This window comes from Vulpes lagopus, chromosome 7, assembly GCF_018345385.1.
Source record: "Vulpes lagopus strain Blue_001 chromosome 7, ASM1834538v1, whole genome shotgun sequence".
Lineage (NCBI taxonomy): Eukaryota > Metazoa > Chordata > Mammalia > Carnivora > Canidae > Vulpes > Vulpes lagopus.
The window spans coordinates 14,439,793-14,455,895 of record NC_054830.1 but is presented as its reverse complement, the minus strand read 5'-3'; the positions used below and the strand labels follow the sequence as shown (position 1 = coordinate 14,455,895).

The following is a 16,103-nucleotide window of genomic DNA, read 5'->3' as shown; positions in this document are numbered from 1 at the left end:
TATGAGGAGATGGGGGTGACTTGGTGTGGGAACCATCAGGAAAAAAGGTTAGTGGAGGAGCTGCTGGGTGGGGGATGGGGGGCCGCCTTTTTATTAACTCAGCAAATATGTATTAGACACTGTGTGGGACACCCAGCCGGGTTGCTGACACAGTCCCTTCTCTCAGACTCTTAGTGTGAGGGAAAGTAGCAAAAACTAAGTATACATTGTGAGAAAAGCTCTGAGAAAAGGGATGGCATGCTATGGGAAGTCAGGTGTTGAGGACACGGCGCTTTCGGGCCCCCGGGAGCAGGAAAGAGCTGGAAGAGAAAGCAGAGCCAGAGACTTAAAATCCCAAGTTCAGTTTGGGGAGGGGTTGACACCAGACCACACGGGACCCACAAGTCTTAGGAAGGAGTTTGGATTTTATTTCAATTGCGCTGGGAAAAACCGTAGCAGTTTTAAGACAACCTGTCCTACTTGCTTCCACCCACCACTTGTCAGCCAGCCAGGAACAGTAGAATCGGCTTCACAAGGCAACCCATTGTGTTTGGGGCCTGCTCAAATTATTGGAAAATAGGAAAGGACCAACGTCCTTTTGGAGGATGGGGCCTATTTGGGTGTGAAGGATGGTCCCTGGGGCTGGGACTAGGGTCTGGTGCAGGTGCTAGAGCCCTCTAGTGAGGAGGGGTTATGCCAAAGCCAAGTGAACAGCAGCCACAGGAAGGAGGAGGCAAAGAAAAGATGGATTCAGCATGCGTTTGTTCTCACTTTCCTTTGCTTCTTGTGGATTGTCCACTTTCTGCAGTTTCATAGCCTCTGTCTGGAAAGTTAAGAGTATTATTATCCTCCTATGTTCATTCTACTTTTTGGAGCCCTGTGCTAGGTGCTAGAGAAACCAAGTTGGCTAAGATGTTCTCTGCCCTCTCAGACATCATTGAAAAGTGGGGTGTGTGGGAGACTAATTTATAAGTAGTTGTCATAACAAGGGTGTGCTGACTAGAGGTGATTCCTGGCACCAGGGGAAAAAAGAGATGGGCCTAGAGAGGGGGTGCCCTGTGTGATACCCTGTCTGCTAGACTTGTCTGAGAGCAGGGGCTTTGTCTTATTTTCCTTTGTATTCCCAGGACTGTGCACAGTGCCTGGCACCTATCATGTAGTAAAGTTTGTGGCACTTCAGATTCTGGAAGGATTAGGAGGAGCTGGGGAGAGGGAAATGGGCTCTTCACACCCAGGAATCACAGAGACAGTGCTTTGGGTGTTTGTGGAGCTCCCTGAGTTCTTTCTGTTCTAGGTACGGAGCTGCTTAAGGAGTGAGCTCTGCTCAGGTGTGGCCTTCCTCAAGCATCTGTCACCCCATTACAACCCCAAGGTGCACTCTTCTTACAGCAATCCAGTACTCCCCTAGATAGACTTTAGAATGGTGTGCAGGCAGTGACCTCTTCCTTGCTATTCTTGAAGACAGCTTTTTCTTTTTATTTTAAGGCTAGGACGTTGAATAGTGGGGCATTATACATGTATGACAACGTGGTTATTAGGTAGCTGGTTCCTGGTTTCTTTTTGAGGTAGAAAGGCCTCTGGGGCTTTTATTTTGAGACTTAGAAGCTTCAGATCTGCCCCCCTTCTTTGGATATAGCTCTAAAAGCCACCCAAGGGATCCCTTGGTGGCGCAGCGGTTTAGCGCCTGCCTTTGGCCCAGGGCGCGATCCTGGAGACCCGGGATCGAATCCCACGTCAGGCTCCCGGTGCATGGAGCCTGCTTCTCCCTCTGCCTATGTCTCTGCCTCTCTCTCTCTCTCTCTCTCTCTCTCTCTCTGACTACATAAATAAATTTAAAAAATAAATAAATAAATAAATAAATAAAAGCCACCCAAGTTCAGACAACAGTCTTCAGTCCTCAGGTGAATCACTTACTCCACTCCAGGTAGATAGCTTGGGTGGGTCTTTTCCTCATAGTAAAACTTTGCAGCCTGGTAGATTATCAACCTGGGAGGGGGAGCAGATTGTGTCTGTCCTGATCAACTGACTGAGTGAGGCTTTTGCAAGTCTTTCTGCCCCTGCCCTTTCTTGGTGCACCCTGACCCCTTCATAGCCCTGGAGTCAGTTTAGCTTAACTGTCTAGCAAGAAAGAATTTTTCATCTCACATTCAAGGCCCTTTCAAACTATTTTGTCACTGTAAGTGTGCTTAAAGAGGGAAAGCATACCTATTCTCCTTAAACGAGAATTCTTACTTGCACCTTTCTGCATTATTTGGAAGGCATCTCCAAGTGCTTGTGCATGATTCATTTTGTCATGATAGTCTTGGAATAGTGAACTGTATATTGTTCTTCCTTTTGGCTACACAGTGGACTGTAAGGGACTTTGGAATATTTCACTTTAGTTTAGATTCAGCCCAAGTCAGCTGAAGACTTCCTATGTGAGGGATAAGCGGTCTTCTTGAATGATCTTCTGACCTTCAGCTATACCCTAAGCTCTTCCTGGAGAAGGTACAGTTCTGCATTTTCTGATTTGGAACCATTCCCTGATGATGAGCTCATCCATTTCTTGTATGAGACAAGTCAGGCAGGAAATTTTATCTCATTTGCCAAGGATTGTCTGAGTATTTAGCTCTATCATGCATAGCCTTGTTTTTTTATAATAATAAATTTTACAACATTTTACAGTTTCTGCATAGTTTATTTGATCTGCTTCTTTGACTACCTTTATGAGAGGTTTAGGAGGGTTATTAGACTAGGGTTGAGGACTCCTCTGTCAAAACTGCCAGGCTCAAAGTTCTTCCCTCCTCCCAAGGTTCTTAATGAGTGTATGAGTCATAAAAATCTGTTGTAAGCTCTGGGCCCTCCCTCACTTCCCACCCCCTTGGAGATCCTCAGCTTCAAGTGCCCCACAGCCTGGAAGCTGCATCTCATCAAAGGCTGGTAGACTCATTTTTTGTCCAGTAGTAATATTTCTTTTTTTTTTTTTTTTTTTCAGTAGTAATATTTCTAAGAAATTAGTATGAGAACTCTAGAACTGAGGGGTAGATTTTGGAAACCTGGTAGAGAAAGGAAGTAGAATGGTAACAGTGTTATCTGGAGATCCATACTCCACACCTGATGTTCTGGGAGAGCAGCTGAAAAAGACTTGTCTTCAAGTTGTTCTGCATGTTGGAATGACAGGTGAGTTGTGCTGTGTGTTGCTGGATTGGCAGATTTCACTGTAGTGGTCACCCTTTGCTTACAGGTACACACTGATTCACACTTCAATTTGGTAGCCACTCACTGTATGTCTTTTCTTTAAAAAAAATTTTTTTTTTATTTATTAAGAATGACAGAGAGTGAGGGAGAGCATGAAGGAAAGGAGAGACAGAGGGAGAGGGAGAGGCAGACTTCCTGCTGAGCAGGGATTCCAATGTGGGGCTTGATCCCAGGACTCCGGGATCATGACCTGAGCTGAAGGCAGATTCTTAACCAACTGAGCCACCCAGGTGCTCCACTATATGTCTTTTTAAGTTAAAATGAATTAAAATTAAATACTCAGTTCTCAGTTGCACTAGCTACATGTCAAGTGCTCAGTAGCCACACGTGACTAGCAGCTACCATATTAGCACAGATAGAGAACATTTCCATAATTGTAGAAAATACTGGACAGTGGTGCTTTAGAGCAGTTCTCTGGCTGGACATGCAGCAAATTTCTGTGGGAATCTTATTGCAATGCAAGTTCTGATGTAGCAGGTCCCGGTGGGGCCTAATGGGGCCCAAGAATCCACATTTCTAACAGGCTTCCGAAGGTGCCAATGCTGATGATCCCAACCACACTTGGAGACATCAGGCTCTCAAAAGTGGAGATAATAGCATCCCTTTTATTTAAATTTTCATGAGTCAGTTCACCTAGTAGTTGGTTAATCTGACAAATGAAACTTATCTTCTTGAAGCCTGAGTTGTGTTTGCAGTCATAATAGGTTTTAAGTTAATCACAAGGGTCACTTATTAGCATTGTTTTGCTTACTTAATTTAGGAAGAAAATTATAAATGAAAAAATAAAATTCAAAAAATCGTTGATTTTTTTTCTCTTAATGAAAATCTTGGCTTGAGGCCACAAGACCCTGTTGTTTCAGGGTCTGTTTACATTTTTATTTATTTATTTATTTATTATTTATTTATTTATTTATTTATTTATTTATTCATGATAGACACACACAGAGAGAGAGAGAGAGAGAGAGAGAGAGAGAGAGAGGCAGAGAGGCAGAGACACAAGCAGGCTCCATGCAGGGAGCCCGACATGGGACTTGATCCTGGGTCTCCAAGATCATGCCGTGGGCCAAAGGCAGGTGCTAAACCTCTGAGCCACCGAGGGATCCCCTGTTTACATTTTTAATCTAAAAAAAATCAGATTGTGGAAGTTTCAAGGTTGTTTCTATATTTCCTTTATGGTGTCTATGAAACCACAGCCTAACATTGTGTTTATATAACTTGAATGCAATAGAAAATGACTGCTGGGGAATGGGAATAGGTTTTAAGGAAAAAACTCTTTATATATAGTGAATAAAGGGATGATGGATAATGATTACTGTCATAACTGTTTAGGAGCGAGCAATGTGGTATATGGGGTGGTATGCTTGAAAATAAAAAGATTATATTTAGAAGTTCACTTTTAGGGGGAGTGCCGGTGGCCCAGTGGTTTAATGCTGCCTTCAGCCCAGGGTCTGATCCTGGGGACCTGGGATCGAGTCCCATGTCGGGCTCCCTGCATGGAGCCTGATTCTCCCTCTGCCTGTGTCTCTGCCTCTCTTTCTCTCTCTCTGTCATGAATAAATAAATAGAATCTTTAAAAAAAGAATAGAAGTTCACTTTTAGGCAGCATAATAGGTATGACAAGGGTGGTCATAGCTTTTCTTAGGAAGAAAAAATTTCTCTGAATTTCTTTTTTAACTTGATTTTTACATGTGAAACATGTTAGATACTTTCTAGGAGTAGAAATTTACATGACTGACTTAATTCCTCCAGTATTTCTGCAGATTAACATTGCCTGTAATACAGACTAAATTCTAATTATTAAAGGGAGATGATCTGGCTTTGACTATCCTTAGAACTTACTCAAGTAGCAATGCATAAACTGTCAACTGAATGGTGTGCCCTTTTCTAAAAGTCTGTGTCCCCATATTTAGGACTTCAGTTCTGGAATGCATGTCAGTGAGCATTCAGCTTTCAGCATGCCTATTCAAAGTATGTGGGGAGTCAGAGGAGGAATTTATGGTTTGGAATTTCCCCAAAGCTAGATAGTATTAGCAAGATAAGGTCTACTAGTCCAAACCTAGGAAGTAGAATTAAAGTTAAATTTTTTCTTTTCATCATCCTTAGAAAGGTTTGTTAGATCGCAGTCAACTTAGTGCCACCACTCTGTTCTTAGCCTGCTTATAGGTTTTAGCTTTGCTCTTAGGGTTAACATGCTTAGCCTAGCTTGGCTTGGTCTAGTGCCAAAGGGAAAGTCTTGTGGTCTTTGGAATGTTTTTCCTAAGAGTTGGATTTTGTTGGTTTTAATACAGTTTCCTAAAGCTATCTAAAATCTAGCTAGGGTCACAGCAAAATCCCTTTTGAAGTAGTTTTATTAAGTAAAGCAACATGCAGTGTTTTAGAAAAGTTTCACAAATAAGTAAGTACCCCTCTTTCATTTTAGTGACAGTTACTGAGTGCCTCTGTCAACACAGTGGTTGATGATAATGAAAACAATGGGGACACAGGGAGTTGGTTAAGTGTCTGCCTTTGGCTCAGGTCATGATCTCAGATCCTGGGATCAAGCCCCACATTAGGCTCCCTGCTCAGCAGGGGAGTCTGCTTCTCCCTCTCCCTCTGCTATGCTCCTTGCTTGGCTCACTTGCTCTCTCTCTCTCTGTCAAGTAAATAAATAAAACTTTTTAAAAATAATGAAAACAATAATGCTTTCCTTCATTTAAACTTCCCAATAGGGATCCCTGGGTGGCGCAGCGGTTTGCTGCCTGCCTTTGGCTCAGGGCGCGATCCTGGAGACCCGGGATCGAATCCCACATCGGGCTCCCGGTGCATGGAGCCTGCTTCTCCCTCTGCCTGTGTCTCTGCCTCTCTCTCTCTCTCCCTCTCTGTGACTATCGTAAAAAAAAAAAAAAAAAAAAAATTTTAAAAAAATAAAATAAAATAAACTTCCCAATAACCCTAGAAAATGGGTGGTTCTTCACATAGTTTCTAGATGAAGAGCTGGACCTGAGTAAGAACTTGCTTGAAGTCAGACAACTAGGAAGTGGTTGGACAGAGATTTGACTCTGTTCTCTGAAACGCTGGTGCTGACCTGCCACCTTCCCTGATTTTCCCAGAGATTGCCACCACCCCCACACCTGGTTTACTAGACTATGACATCACTTCGTGCTCATAGGAGCTAGACGGTGATCATAGGCACTATGAGAACCTGGACAGTTGGGATAAAGCTAAAGATGTTTTTAAATTTTCATTCTTACAGATTTAATCTCATTTACTCAGTAAAACTTCGTTTTGTGCCAGGCCCGGGGATGCAGCAATGATTCCTGAAAGCTCACGGTTTCAGGAACAGCAGACATAGGAGACTACTATGGTAGTGGGGGGGGGGGGGGGTTAGGGGGGTGGGCAGAGAAAGTGTGACAAGGAATTAGCCAAACAAGGAATTAGTCAAGATTGAGGGAGGCCACCTAGCAGCAAGATGAGTGTGGATGCTAAGACCCTAGAATCTAGCTAAATGAGGTGGGGGGACACGAGCATGCCCCAAAGAGATGACCATGCATCTGGACGCAAAGCTTTGCCCAGGCAGAAAAAGAAGGCACCACAGTCTTGGCTGGGGCAAGCATGTGTGCATGGAAGGCAGGGGGCATGAAGACATGCAATGTGGCTCCATCAGGCACAGTGGAGGGCACAGCTTTCAAAGGGGAACTCAGATGGGGTGACTGCTTGCCTTAGCTGCTGTCTAATGGAGCATGGCCTTGAATTCCTTGCCAAGCAAGGAGTGAGCATAAAGTTTATTCTGTTCCTTGTATAAGTACTTTTCAAAGTATTCAAACCTTTCTAAGGTATTGGTCCTGGTCCAAAGAAAGCTCAATAGTCATTACCTCCTGTCTACCATCTATTCTTCAGAAATGTCTTGAGACACTCATTTATAACCTGTTTTTCAGATTGAGCCCTCCAGGGGTTTGAGGGCTCATGTTCTTTCAAACTAAAGCAGTTTTCCCTTTTTTTCCATAACCCCCTCCTGCCCAATTCCAGTGTCCTTTGGCCATTATCCTTTTTGATCTTATTTCTCTCTTCTCATGCAGCACTATTAAACCCCTTAACACTTTTCCTCATTCCTAGAGTGGATGAGTGCCCACTGTGTCCTCGGCTTTATTTTTTTTTTATTTTTTTTTTAATTTTATTTATTTATGATAGTCACAGAGAGAGACAGAGAGAGAGAGGCAGAGACACAGGCAGAGGGAGAAGCAGGCTCCATGCAGGGAGCCCGACGTGGGATTCGATCCCGGGTCTCCAGGATCGCGCCCTGGGCCAAAGGCAGGTGCTAAACCGCTGCGCCATCCAGGGATCCCCTGTCCTCCGCTTTAGAAAGAGACCAAGACAAGGGGCTCCCAACAGACCTCTGTGGTTCTCTTGGCTTCTGCTACCTTCTTTGATGGTGCAACCCAGCGGTTCTCACCCCAATTTTTGACTTCTCTATTTGTCCAAGTTTAAGTCTGGAGACATCAGAACTCTGCCTTCAAACTTTTTGTTTCTATTCTCTGCCATTTTGACATCTCTAGCTTCTACCTCTTCTTCAGTTCAACGAGTCTTTGCTCAGCTAGTGTGCCAAGTATGGTATGGGCCTAGAGTTTCTGAAACCAGTAAGTTGAGGCCTTCCTCATGCCCAGACCAGTCATAGTAAATGCTTTAAAGGGAACAGGGGAAGGAGTAAGGACTCCAAAAAAAAAAAAAAAAAAAAGGAGTAAGGACTCCAGAATGGGGCAAGCCACCCATCAGAGTCTTACACTTGCCTGGGTGGCTTAGTTGGTTAGGCGTCTGACTCTTGATCTCAGCTCAGGTCTTGATCTCAGGGTTGTGAGTTCAACCCCCATATTGGGCTACATGCTGGGCCTGGAGTCTACTTAAGGAAAGGAAAAGGAGGAAAGGAGGAAGAGGGGAAGACTTTGCTGTACATAACATGACTGCGAGGCAGGAAAGAAGGTCCATAATGCTCCAGCTGTCTAGCAGAAATTAAGTAATAATTCTTATGAACATTAGAGCAGCATGGTAAATAAATAAAAAACATGATTAAACATCTTTTATTGGGGGACCCCTGGGTGGCTCAGTGGTTTAGCACCTGCCTTTGGCCCAGGGCATGATCCTGGGGTCCTGGGATTGAGTCCCATGTCGGGCTCCTGGCATGCGCCTGCTTCTCCCTCTGCCTGTGTTCTGCCCTTCTCTCTCTCTCTCTCTTTCTCTCTGTGTCTATCATGAATAAATAAATAAGATCTTTAAAAAATAAAAAAATAAACACCTTTTATTTTAGCACCTCCTGCATTTCTTTACTCTCCTTTATGATCAAAGAGTTTGTGGTTGGCTGCTTCCACTTACCCTCCTCCACTCATTCTATCCCACCCTTCTCCTCCCTCTGCTGAGTCACTTGTGACCTCCATGTTGCTAATTCCATGGTCTCTTCTGGGTTCTTCTCTTGCTTAGCCTCTAAGAAGCATTTCTCACAGATTGCTCTTCTCTCCTTGAAACTCTTTTCTTGGTTTCTCCTCAGTGGCAGTTCAGTCCCAGTCTCTTCTGTAGGCTTTTCTTGACTTCTATAAGTCCATGGGCCTGGGGCCTGGACCCCTCTCTATGTACACTCTCTTGTGGCGATTTCCTCAAGTCTTGTGACCTAAAGTGCCATCTCTATGCCCAAGACTCCCCATCTTTTTATTGCTTATCTCCAACGTTGAGTCCATGTCCATGTGCTTGGCTACCTACCTCATACCTCCTTTTGGATAGCTCATAGGTATCTCAAGTTAACCTGATCAAAGCACAGCTCTGTTTTCCAGACCCTTCTTCCCTAAACCTGCTGCCCTCCAGTCACCCCTATAGTAGTTAATGATATCTCCTTTCATTGGGTTGCTCAGGCCTAAAACTAGTAGTTATTCTTGAATCTCCTTTGTCCCCAAAATCTCACACCACATTATCAGGAGGTCCTGTTGATTCCATCACAGAAGTCAAAGATCTATCTACCTTCTTTTCCTTTTTTTATTAAGTAGGCATCACGCCCAATATGGTACTCAAATTTAGGATGTCAAGGTCAAGTCGCATACTCTACTGACTGGGCCAGCCAGGTGCCCCAAGATGTATCTACTTTTTGTCTACTTCCATAACTCTAAGCCAGCAGAATTTCTGGACCATTCCAGCTATAGTAGCCTCCAGACTGTGTTCCTGGTTCCACCCCTTGCCTTCCATTTTGGTCTCAGAGCAGCCACAGTGATCTTTTAAAAATGCAACTTAAAAAAAAAAAAAAGACAATTCAAGGGGCTCCTGGGTGGGTCAGTGGTTTAGCGTCTGCCTTTGGCTCAGGGCATGATCCCAGGATCCTGGGATGGAGTCCTGCATCGGGTTCCCTGCAGGGAGCCTGCTTCCCCCTCTGCCTATGTCTCTGCCTCTCTGTCTCTCATGAATAAATAAATAAAAATCTTTAAAAATAAATAAGGATACCTGCGTGTCTCAGTGGTTGAGCATCTGCCTTTGGCTCAGGGCATGATCCTTGGATCCTGGATCAAGTCCCACATCGGGCTCCCTGTGAGAAGACTGCTTCTCCGTCTGCCTGTGTCTCTGCCTCTGTGTGTGTGTGTCTCATGAATAGGTGAATAAATCTTTAAAATAAATAAAATGCAATTCACTTAAAGATAAGTAAATAGATCAATGGAATAGAGTTGAAAATGCAGAAATGAACTCACATATATATGACCAATTGATTTTCTACAAGGGTGCCAAAACCATTCAGTGGGGAAGGAATAGACCCTTCAACAAATGGTCTGGAAAAACTGGATCTGCACATGCAAAAGAATGACTTTGAACCCTTAACTAACATCATATACAAAAGTAACTCAAATGGATCAAATACCTAAGTGTAAGATCTAATCCTGTAATACTCTTAGAAGGAAACACAGGCATAAATCTTCGTAACCTTGAATTAAGCAATAGGTTTTTAGATATGATGCCTAAAGCACAAGCACCAAAATAAAGAATAGATAAATTGGATTTCATTAAAATGAAAAACTTGGGCAGCCCGGGTGGCTCAGTGGTTTAGTGCCGCCTTCAGCCCAGGGCGTGATCCCAGAGACCCGGGATCCAGTCCCACGTCAGGCTCCCTGCATGGAGCCTGCTTCTCCCTCTACCTGTGTCTCTGCCTCTCTCTCTCTCTCTCTCTCTCTCTCTCTCTGTCTCTCATAAATAAATAAACTCTTAAAAATAAAAAAAAGAAAGAAAAACTTCAGTGCTTCAAAGGACACTATCAAGAAAGTAAAAACAACTCACATAATGGGAGAAGAGATTTGCAAGTCATGTATTTGATAGGAGTCTAGCTAGTATCCAGAATATATAAAGAACTCTTACAATTCAACAATAAAAAGACAACCCCATTGAAGAATGAGCAAAGTATTTAAGTATTTGAATAGACATTTCCCCAGAAAAGAATAATGACTGATAAACACATGAAAAAATGTTCAGTATCATTAGTCTTTAGAGAAATGAAAACCAAAACCACAATGAGCTACTATCTCAACACCCACTGTTGTGGCTATAATGAAAAAGACAATAGCAAGTGTTGGTGACGATATGGAGCAATTGGAACCCTCATAGCCACTGAATTGTATGTGTGGTTTTAAGAGTGAATTTTATGGTATATGAATTACATCTCAAAAAAATAAACACTAATAAAAAAAATCTAATTTATGTCATGTGATAACTACTCTGTAAAATCTCCATTGCTCCCTGTAATGGTTTTCTGTTGCCACTGTAACAAATAATAGCAGCTTTAAAAAGCACACATTTATTTATTGTCTTCCATTTCTGTAGGTTATAAGTACAACATGAGTCTCTCTGGGCTAACATCAAGGTTTTCAAAGGGCTGCCTTTCTACTGTAGGCAATAGAGGAAGAGTCCATTTCCAGCTTGTTGATGCCAACTGCATTCCTTGGCTTGTCCTTTCTTCCTCCATCTTCAGGGCCAACAGCATAGTGTCTCCATGTCACCATCTCTCTCTGACCATAGCTAGAAGAAGTTGTCCACTTTTAAGGACTTGTGTGATTAGATTGGGCCCATCTAAGTAATCCAGGATGATCTCCCCAACTCAGGATCCTTAACCTTAGTCACACCCACAGAGTTCTTTTTTCCCTTGGAACTTGCTCTGAGGATCAGCACATGGACATCTTGGGGAGCCATTCTTCTGCAGACCACTGTTCTCATCACAGGCAAACAAAAGCCAGAGTAATTCCCCTGACTGCCAAGTCTCTTCTAGGTGGCCCCTTGTCTAACTTTACCTCATGGCTCTCTCCCTCACCCTTTACAGCATCCTGGGCTCTTAAAAAGCCAAGTGTGTTGGGATGCCTGGGTGACTCAGTGGTTGAGCATCTGCCTTTGGCTCAGGTCATGATCCCGGGGTCCTGGATCAAGTCCCGCATCCGGCTCTGTGCCAGGAGCCTGCTTCTCCCTCTGCCTGTGTGTCTGCCTTTCTCTCTGTGCCTCTCATGAATGAATAAATAAAATCTTAAAAAAAAAAAAAAAAAAGCCGGACAGCCCTGGTGGTGCAGCGGTTTGGCGCTGCCTGCAGTCTGGGGTGTGATCCTGGTGTCCCGGGATCGAGTCCCACATCGGGCTTCCTGCATGGAGTCTTCTTCACCTTCTGCCTGTGTCTCTGCCTCTCTCTTCCTCTCTCTGAATGAATAAATAAATAATTAAAAAAAAAAAAGCCAAGTGTATTCTCACTTTGCCTTTGCACTGGCTATTTCCTCTACCTAAATTATTACTCTCTTCAGCTTGTCTTTTCCTGCCTGACTTTACCTTGTCATTCCAGTCTCAGGTTTGATGTCACATCAGACACATGCAAACTCTAATAAACCTAGCCATCACTCTGGTTTGTTGCCACAAAGCACCTGCCATGGCTCATGGTTGTCTTGTTTGTGTTTGTGTTTGTGTTTGGTGTCTCTCACTCCCTCTGTCTTAACTACCACATGGGTAGGCACCTTATCTGTCTGTACCTGTGACACTAGAATGATATATGGCACATGGTGCCCGTTCAGTAAACAGCTACTAAATTAATGTCTCATGACACTGGGGTAGGATGGCTGGGGTTTCTGCTTATGCATCAAAGTGCTGCTACAGGGCAATAGTGTGAACACAGACCTTGAAAGTTTATAGCTCTTGATGACTTACGTGCATTATTTAAATTTGCTTTGTTTAAAATTCTACATGTAGGGACGCCTGGGTGGCTCAGTGGTTGAGCATCTGCTTTCTGCTCAGGACATGATCCCGGATCCCGGGATTGAGTCTCACATTGGGCTTCCTGCAGGGGAGTCTGCTTCTCCCTCTACCTATGTCTCTGACTCTCTTCCTATGTCTCTCATGAATAAATAAATCAATCTTTAAAAATAAAATTAAAATTCTACATATAAAGGCAAATGTTTTGAGTATTTGTATATTGCTCTTTGAATTTTGCAAAATGGAATTTGTATGAAATGCTTCTATACTGTAACTTCAGAAGAGTGACTTTTTGTTTTAAAGATTTTATTTATTTATTCATGAGAGACAGAGAGAGAGAGAGGCAGAGACACAAGCAGGCTCCATGCAGGGGCTCAATGCAGGACCCAATCCTGGGAACCCAGGATCACACCCTGGATGCTAAAACGCTGAGCCACCCAGGGATCCCCAAGAAGAGCGGCTTTCAACTGAACTGGCAGAGGCAGGGTGCCTGGGTATATCAGTCTGTTAAGCATCTGCCTTCAGCTTGGGTCATGATCCCAGGGTCCTGGGATGGGGCCCCACATTGGGCTCCCTGCTTGGTAGAGAGTCTGCTTTTCCCTCTTCCCACTACTCATGCTTTCTCTCTCTCAAATAAATAAAATCTTAAAAAAAAAAAAAAAAAGAACTGGCAGAGGTAATATGAAGGGTCTTTACTCTTGTGGATAGGATAACTTCTCTTTTTCAACAGCCTCTTCTGTTGCTTCTCTTTCAGAAAGCATGCTCTGAATTGCCATCGGATGAAGCCGGCTCTCTTCAGTGTGCTCTGTGAGATCAAGGAAAAGACAGGTAGGCTGTTGAGAGACATTTTTTATGGCTCCAGTACCATGACAATGATGCACCTCTGGTCGTGACTCAGATGTGTGTCATGGGCCATCTTGCCTGTCACATTTCTCTCTGGCAGCGGATGGTTCAGATTCTTCCTTTCTGTCTTGTCAGTGCCATTTTCTGGTGTATCACATCCATTTATTTTGCAGTTTGTAACTGGAGAAATACTGTTGCCAGTGAGTAACAAGCAGCTGCATTGTTCTTAAGCAAGACCTAAGAGGCACTGTGGCATTCAGTTGTTTTGGAAAAGGAAAAGATGATAGAATTAGAAAAGTAGAATGATGACGATTTTGTTTTATTTGTTTTAAGTATCCAGAGTAATCCCCATGGAAGGTTCTGCCACTACAAATCCTTTTGTTAAAAAAAAAAAAAAAACTATTTTGAATCAATTTTAGATATGCAGAAAATTCGAAAAATAGTACAGCTTGTTCTCCTGTACCCTTCTCCCAGCTTCCTCTCATGTCAACACCTTCAGAACCACAGAGCAATGATCAAAACCAGGACACTGACCTTAGTACAGTGCTCTTTAGCTGAACAACAGGCTTTATTCAGATTTCCCCAGTCTCTGCCCTAATGCCCTTTTTCTGGTCCAGCCTCCCACAATGCATTTAGTTATCCCTGTTTCCTTAGTCTCCTCTGATCTGTGACGGTTCCTCAGTCTTTCTTCATCATCTGTGACTTTCACACTTTGGTTGGGATCCGCTCAGTCATTTGGTGGGACCGAGATTTGTGGGGACCCATGTTACTTCAAAGAAACACTTCATGATGGATCTCCATGGTGTTGTTTCCAACCCAGGTAGCAGCCAACATTGTATCTGTTGCCTTTACCATCACTTTCCTTTTTCATAAAAGCCAGCCTGGGTTGTATTTCATTCCTGGTTCTTTTACCTGTGAGTGCACTTTGTACCCAAGAAGCTTTTATTCTACTTGGCTTACCAAGTCATTATAGTTTGAGTGGTCTACACTTATTCTCATAGGTTGCTTGTTTAACTTTTTATTTTTTTTATTATTTTTTATTTTTTAAGATTTTTATTTATTTATTCATGAGAGACACACACACAGAGAGAGAGAGAGAGAGAGGCAGAGACATAGGCAGAAGGAGAAGCAGGCTCCATGCAGGGAGCCCAATGGGGGACTCAATCCCGGGACTCTAGGATCACACCCTGGGCCGCAGGCAGGGGCTAAACTGCTGAGTCACCCAGGGATCCATAAAAACAATTTTTAAGGGGCATTTGGGTAGCTCAGTTGGTTAAGCATCCTACTCTTGATTTTGGCTCAGGTCATGGTCTCCCTGTAGTGAGATCTAGCCCCATGTTGGGCACTGCACTGGGTATGGAGCCTGCTTAAGACTGTTTTTCCCTCTCCCTCTGCCCCTCCCTCTCTGTCTCTCTCTCTAATAATAATAATTGTTAAAAAAGAGTAATATAAGTAACCATTGTCTCAGAAAGCTATAGTCCTTTTTTTTTATTTATTTATTTATTTATGATGGACATATAGAGAGAGAGAGGCAGAGACACAGGAGGAGGGAGAAGCAGGCTCCATGCCGGGAGCCCGACGTGGGACTCAATCCCGGGACTCCAGGATTGCGCCCTGGGCCAAAGGCAGGCACTAAACCGCTGAGCCACCCAGGGATCCCGAAAGCTATAGTTCTTGATGACCTTTTTCCTAGAGCCTTTCTTGAGAGCTATGGGTGTGCAGTCTGGGCACATCTTTTTTGCTCCATCTGATTCTGTATATGTAAAAATGAGTACAACTGTCCATCACCTTCAAACTCATCAGTTTGAGGAGAATAAGAAAGGATTGATACTTACTGCCACCAGGACAAGCTACGGTATCCATTTAAACCCATGCTGTCATCTGTCCCATCCCTCCAGGCTGCAAAGGCCATGCTTGGGGCTTCTGAGTTGCCCCAGGCTAAATCCCAAGAAGTCATGGGGCTCAGAGCAAAAGGCACACACATCAGATCTGGGCATTCTTTAGAAAATCAGATTTCCTTTCTACCAACTGGCTCAAATGTTGGACTGCATAATGCGTTTTGGGGCGTGGTAGCACAGGAATGGGGCAGCATTGCTCAGCCTTGAAAAGTGTAGGCCATCTGCAATTGCCATAAGCTGGGCTCCACATGGGCTGGCTGAGTTGTCAAGTTCATTGTGGCCAAGTGTCTTTTCTCATCAATAGGAAGTACAGCTGTGGGAGCGCTGTGGATCCAACATGTGAGTGGCAGGAAAGTAAACAAGATCTCAGTTCTGCTTCAGCTTCTCCCAATCTTGTGGTGGGAATGATCCAGTATTAGCCCAAAGAAAACTATTCAGGGTCCTGATCCAATGGGTCACCACCTTATTGACGATCCTGAGAGACTGACTCTATGCGGGGACTCCTCATGCAGGAACAAAGCATATCTGCTTCTTGATTTAACCCACATTCCTCACATTCCCCTCTGGCTAAAGTCTGCAACAGGCCTTTAGGGTAAAGACCAAAACCTGTGTAGAACATTTAAAGTCCATTGGGCATTGTTGGAGCAGGGGTTGCAGTCAGGCAGCTCAGAGCTTCCTGGCATTATTGCCCCACCCTTCTAGCAGCCTCTTACTTTACTCTTGTTTTATAGATAAACAGATTGAACCTCTGGAGAGAACAGGAGCACCCCAGTGGCCCACAGCCAAGCTGTGTGCTGCCTTCCACACCCTGTCCTGGCTCAGAAAGGGAACCCTCCCTGCCTCATAGCCTACATCCACCAGCCCAAGTGCTGTTTCTGTATCCAGTGCCCTCACTGCATTCATGATGGCTCTGGGCCTTTACCTGTCCCC

The 16,103-nt window shown here is 43.9% G+C and overlaps 1 protein-coding gene across 2 annotated transcripts in view; it reads left to right on the top strand.

Moving 5' to 3' along the window:
- The window catches only part of PBX4 (PBX homeobox 4), a 37,208-nt gene that overhangs the window by 716 nt on the left and 20,389 nt on the right, over positions 1-16,103 (top strand). The window contains exons 1-2 of one of the 2 annotated variants that reach the window (XM_041760460.1): positions 1,946-3,138; positions 13,187-13,260. In XM_041760460.1, coding sequence (XP_041616394.1) covers positions 13,212-13,260 — 49 coding nt within the window. In that variant the 5' untranslated portion in view covers positions 1,946-3,138; positions 13,187-13,211. Of the gene's footprint in view, positions 1-1,945; positions 3,139-13,186; positions 13,261-16,103 lie in introns of those variants that run through there. The other variant, XM_041760459.1, reaches the window with a different exon arrangement.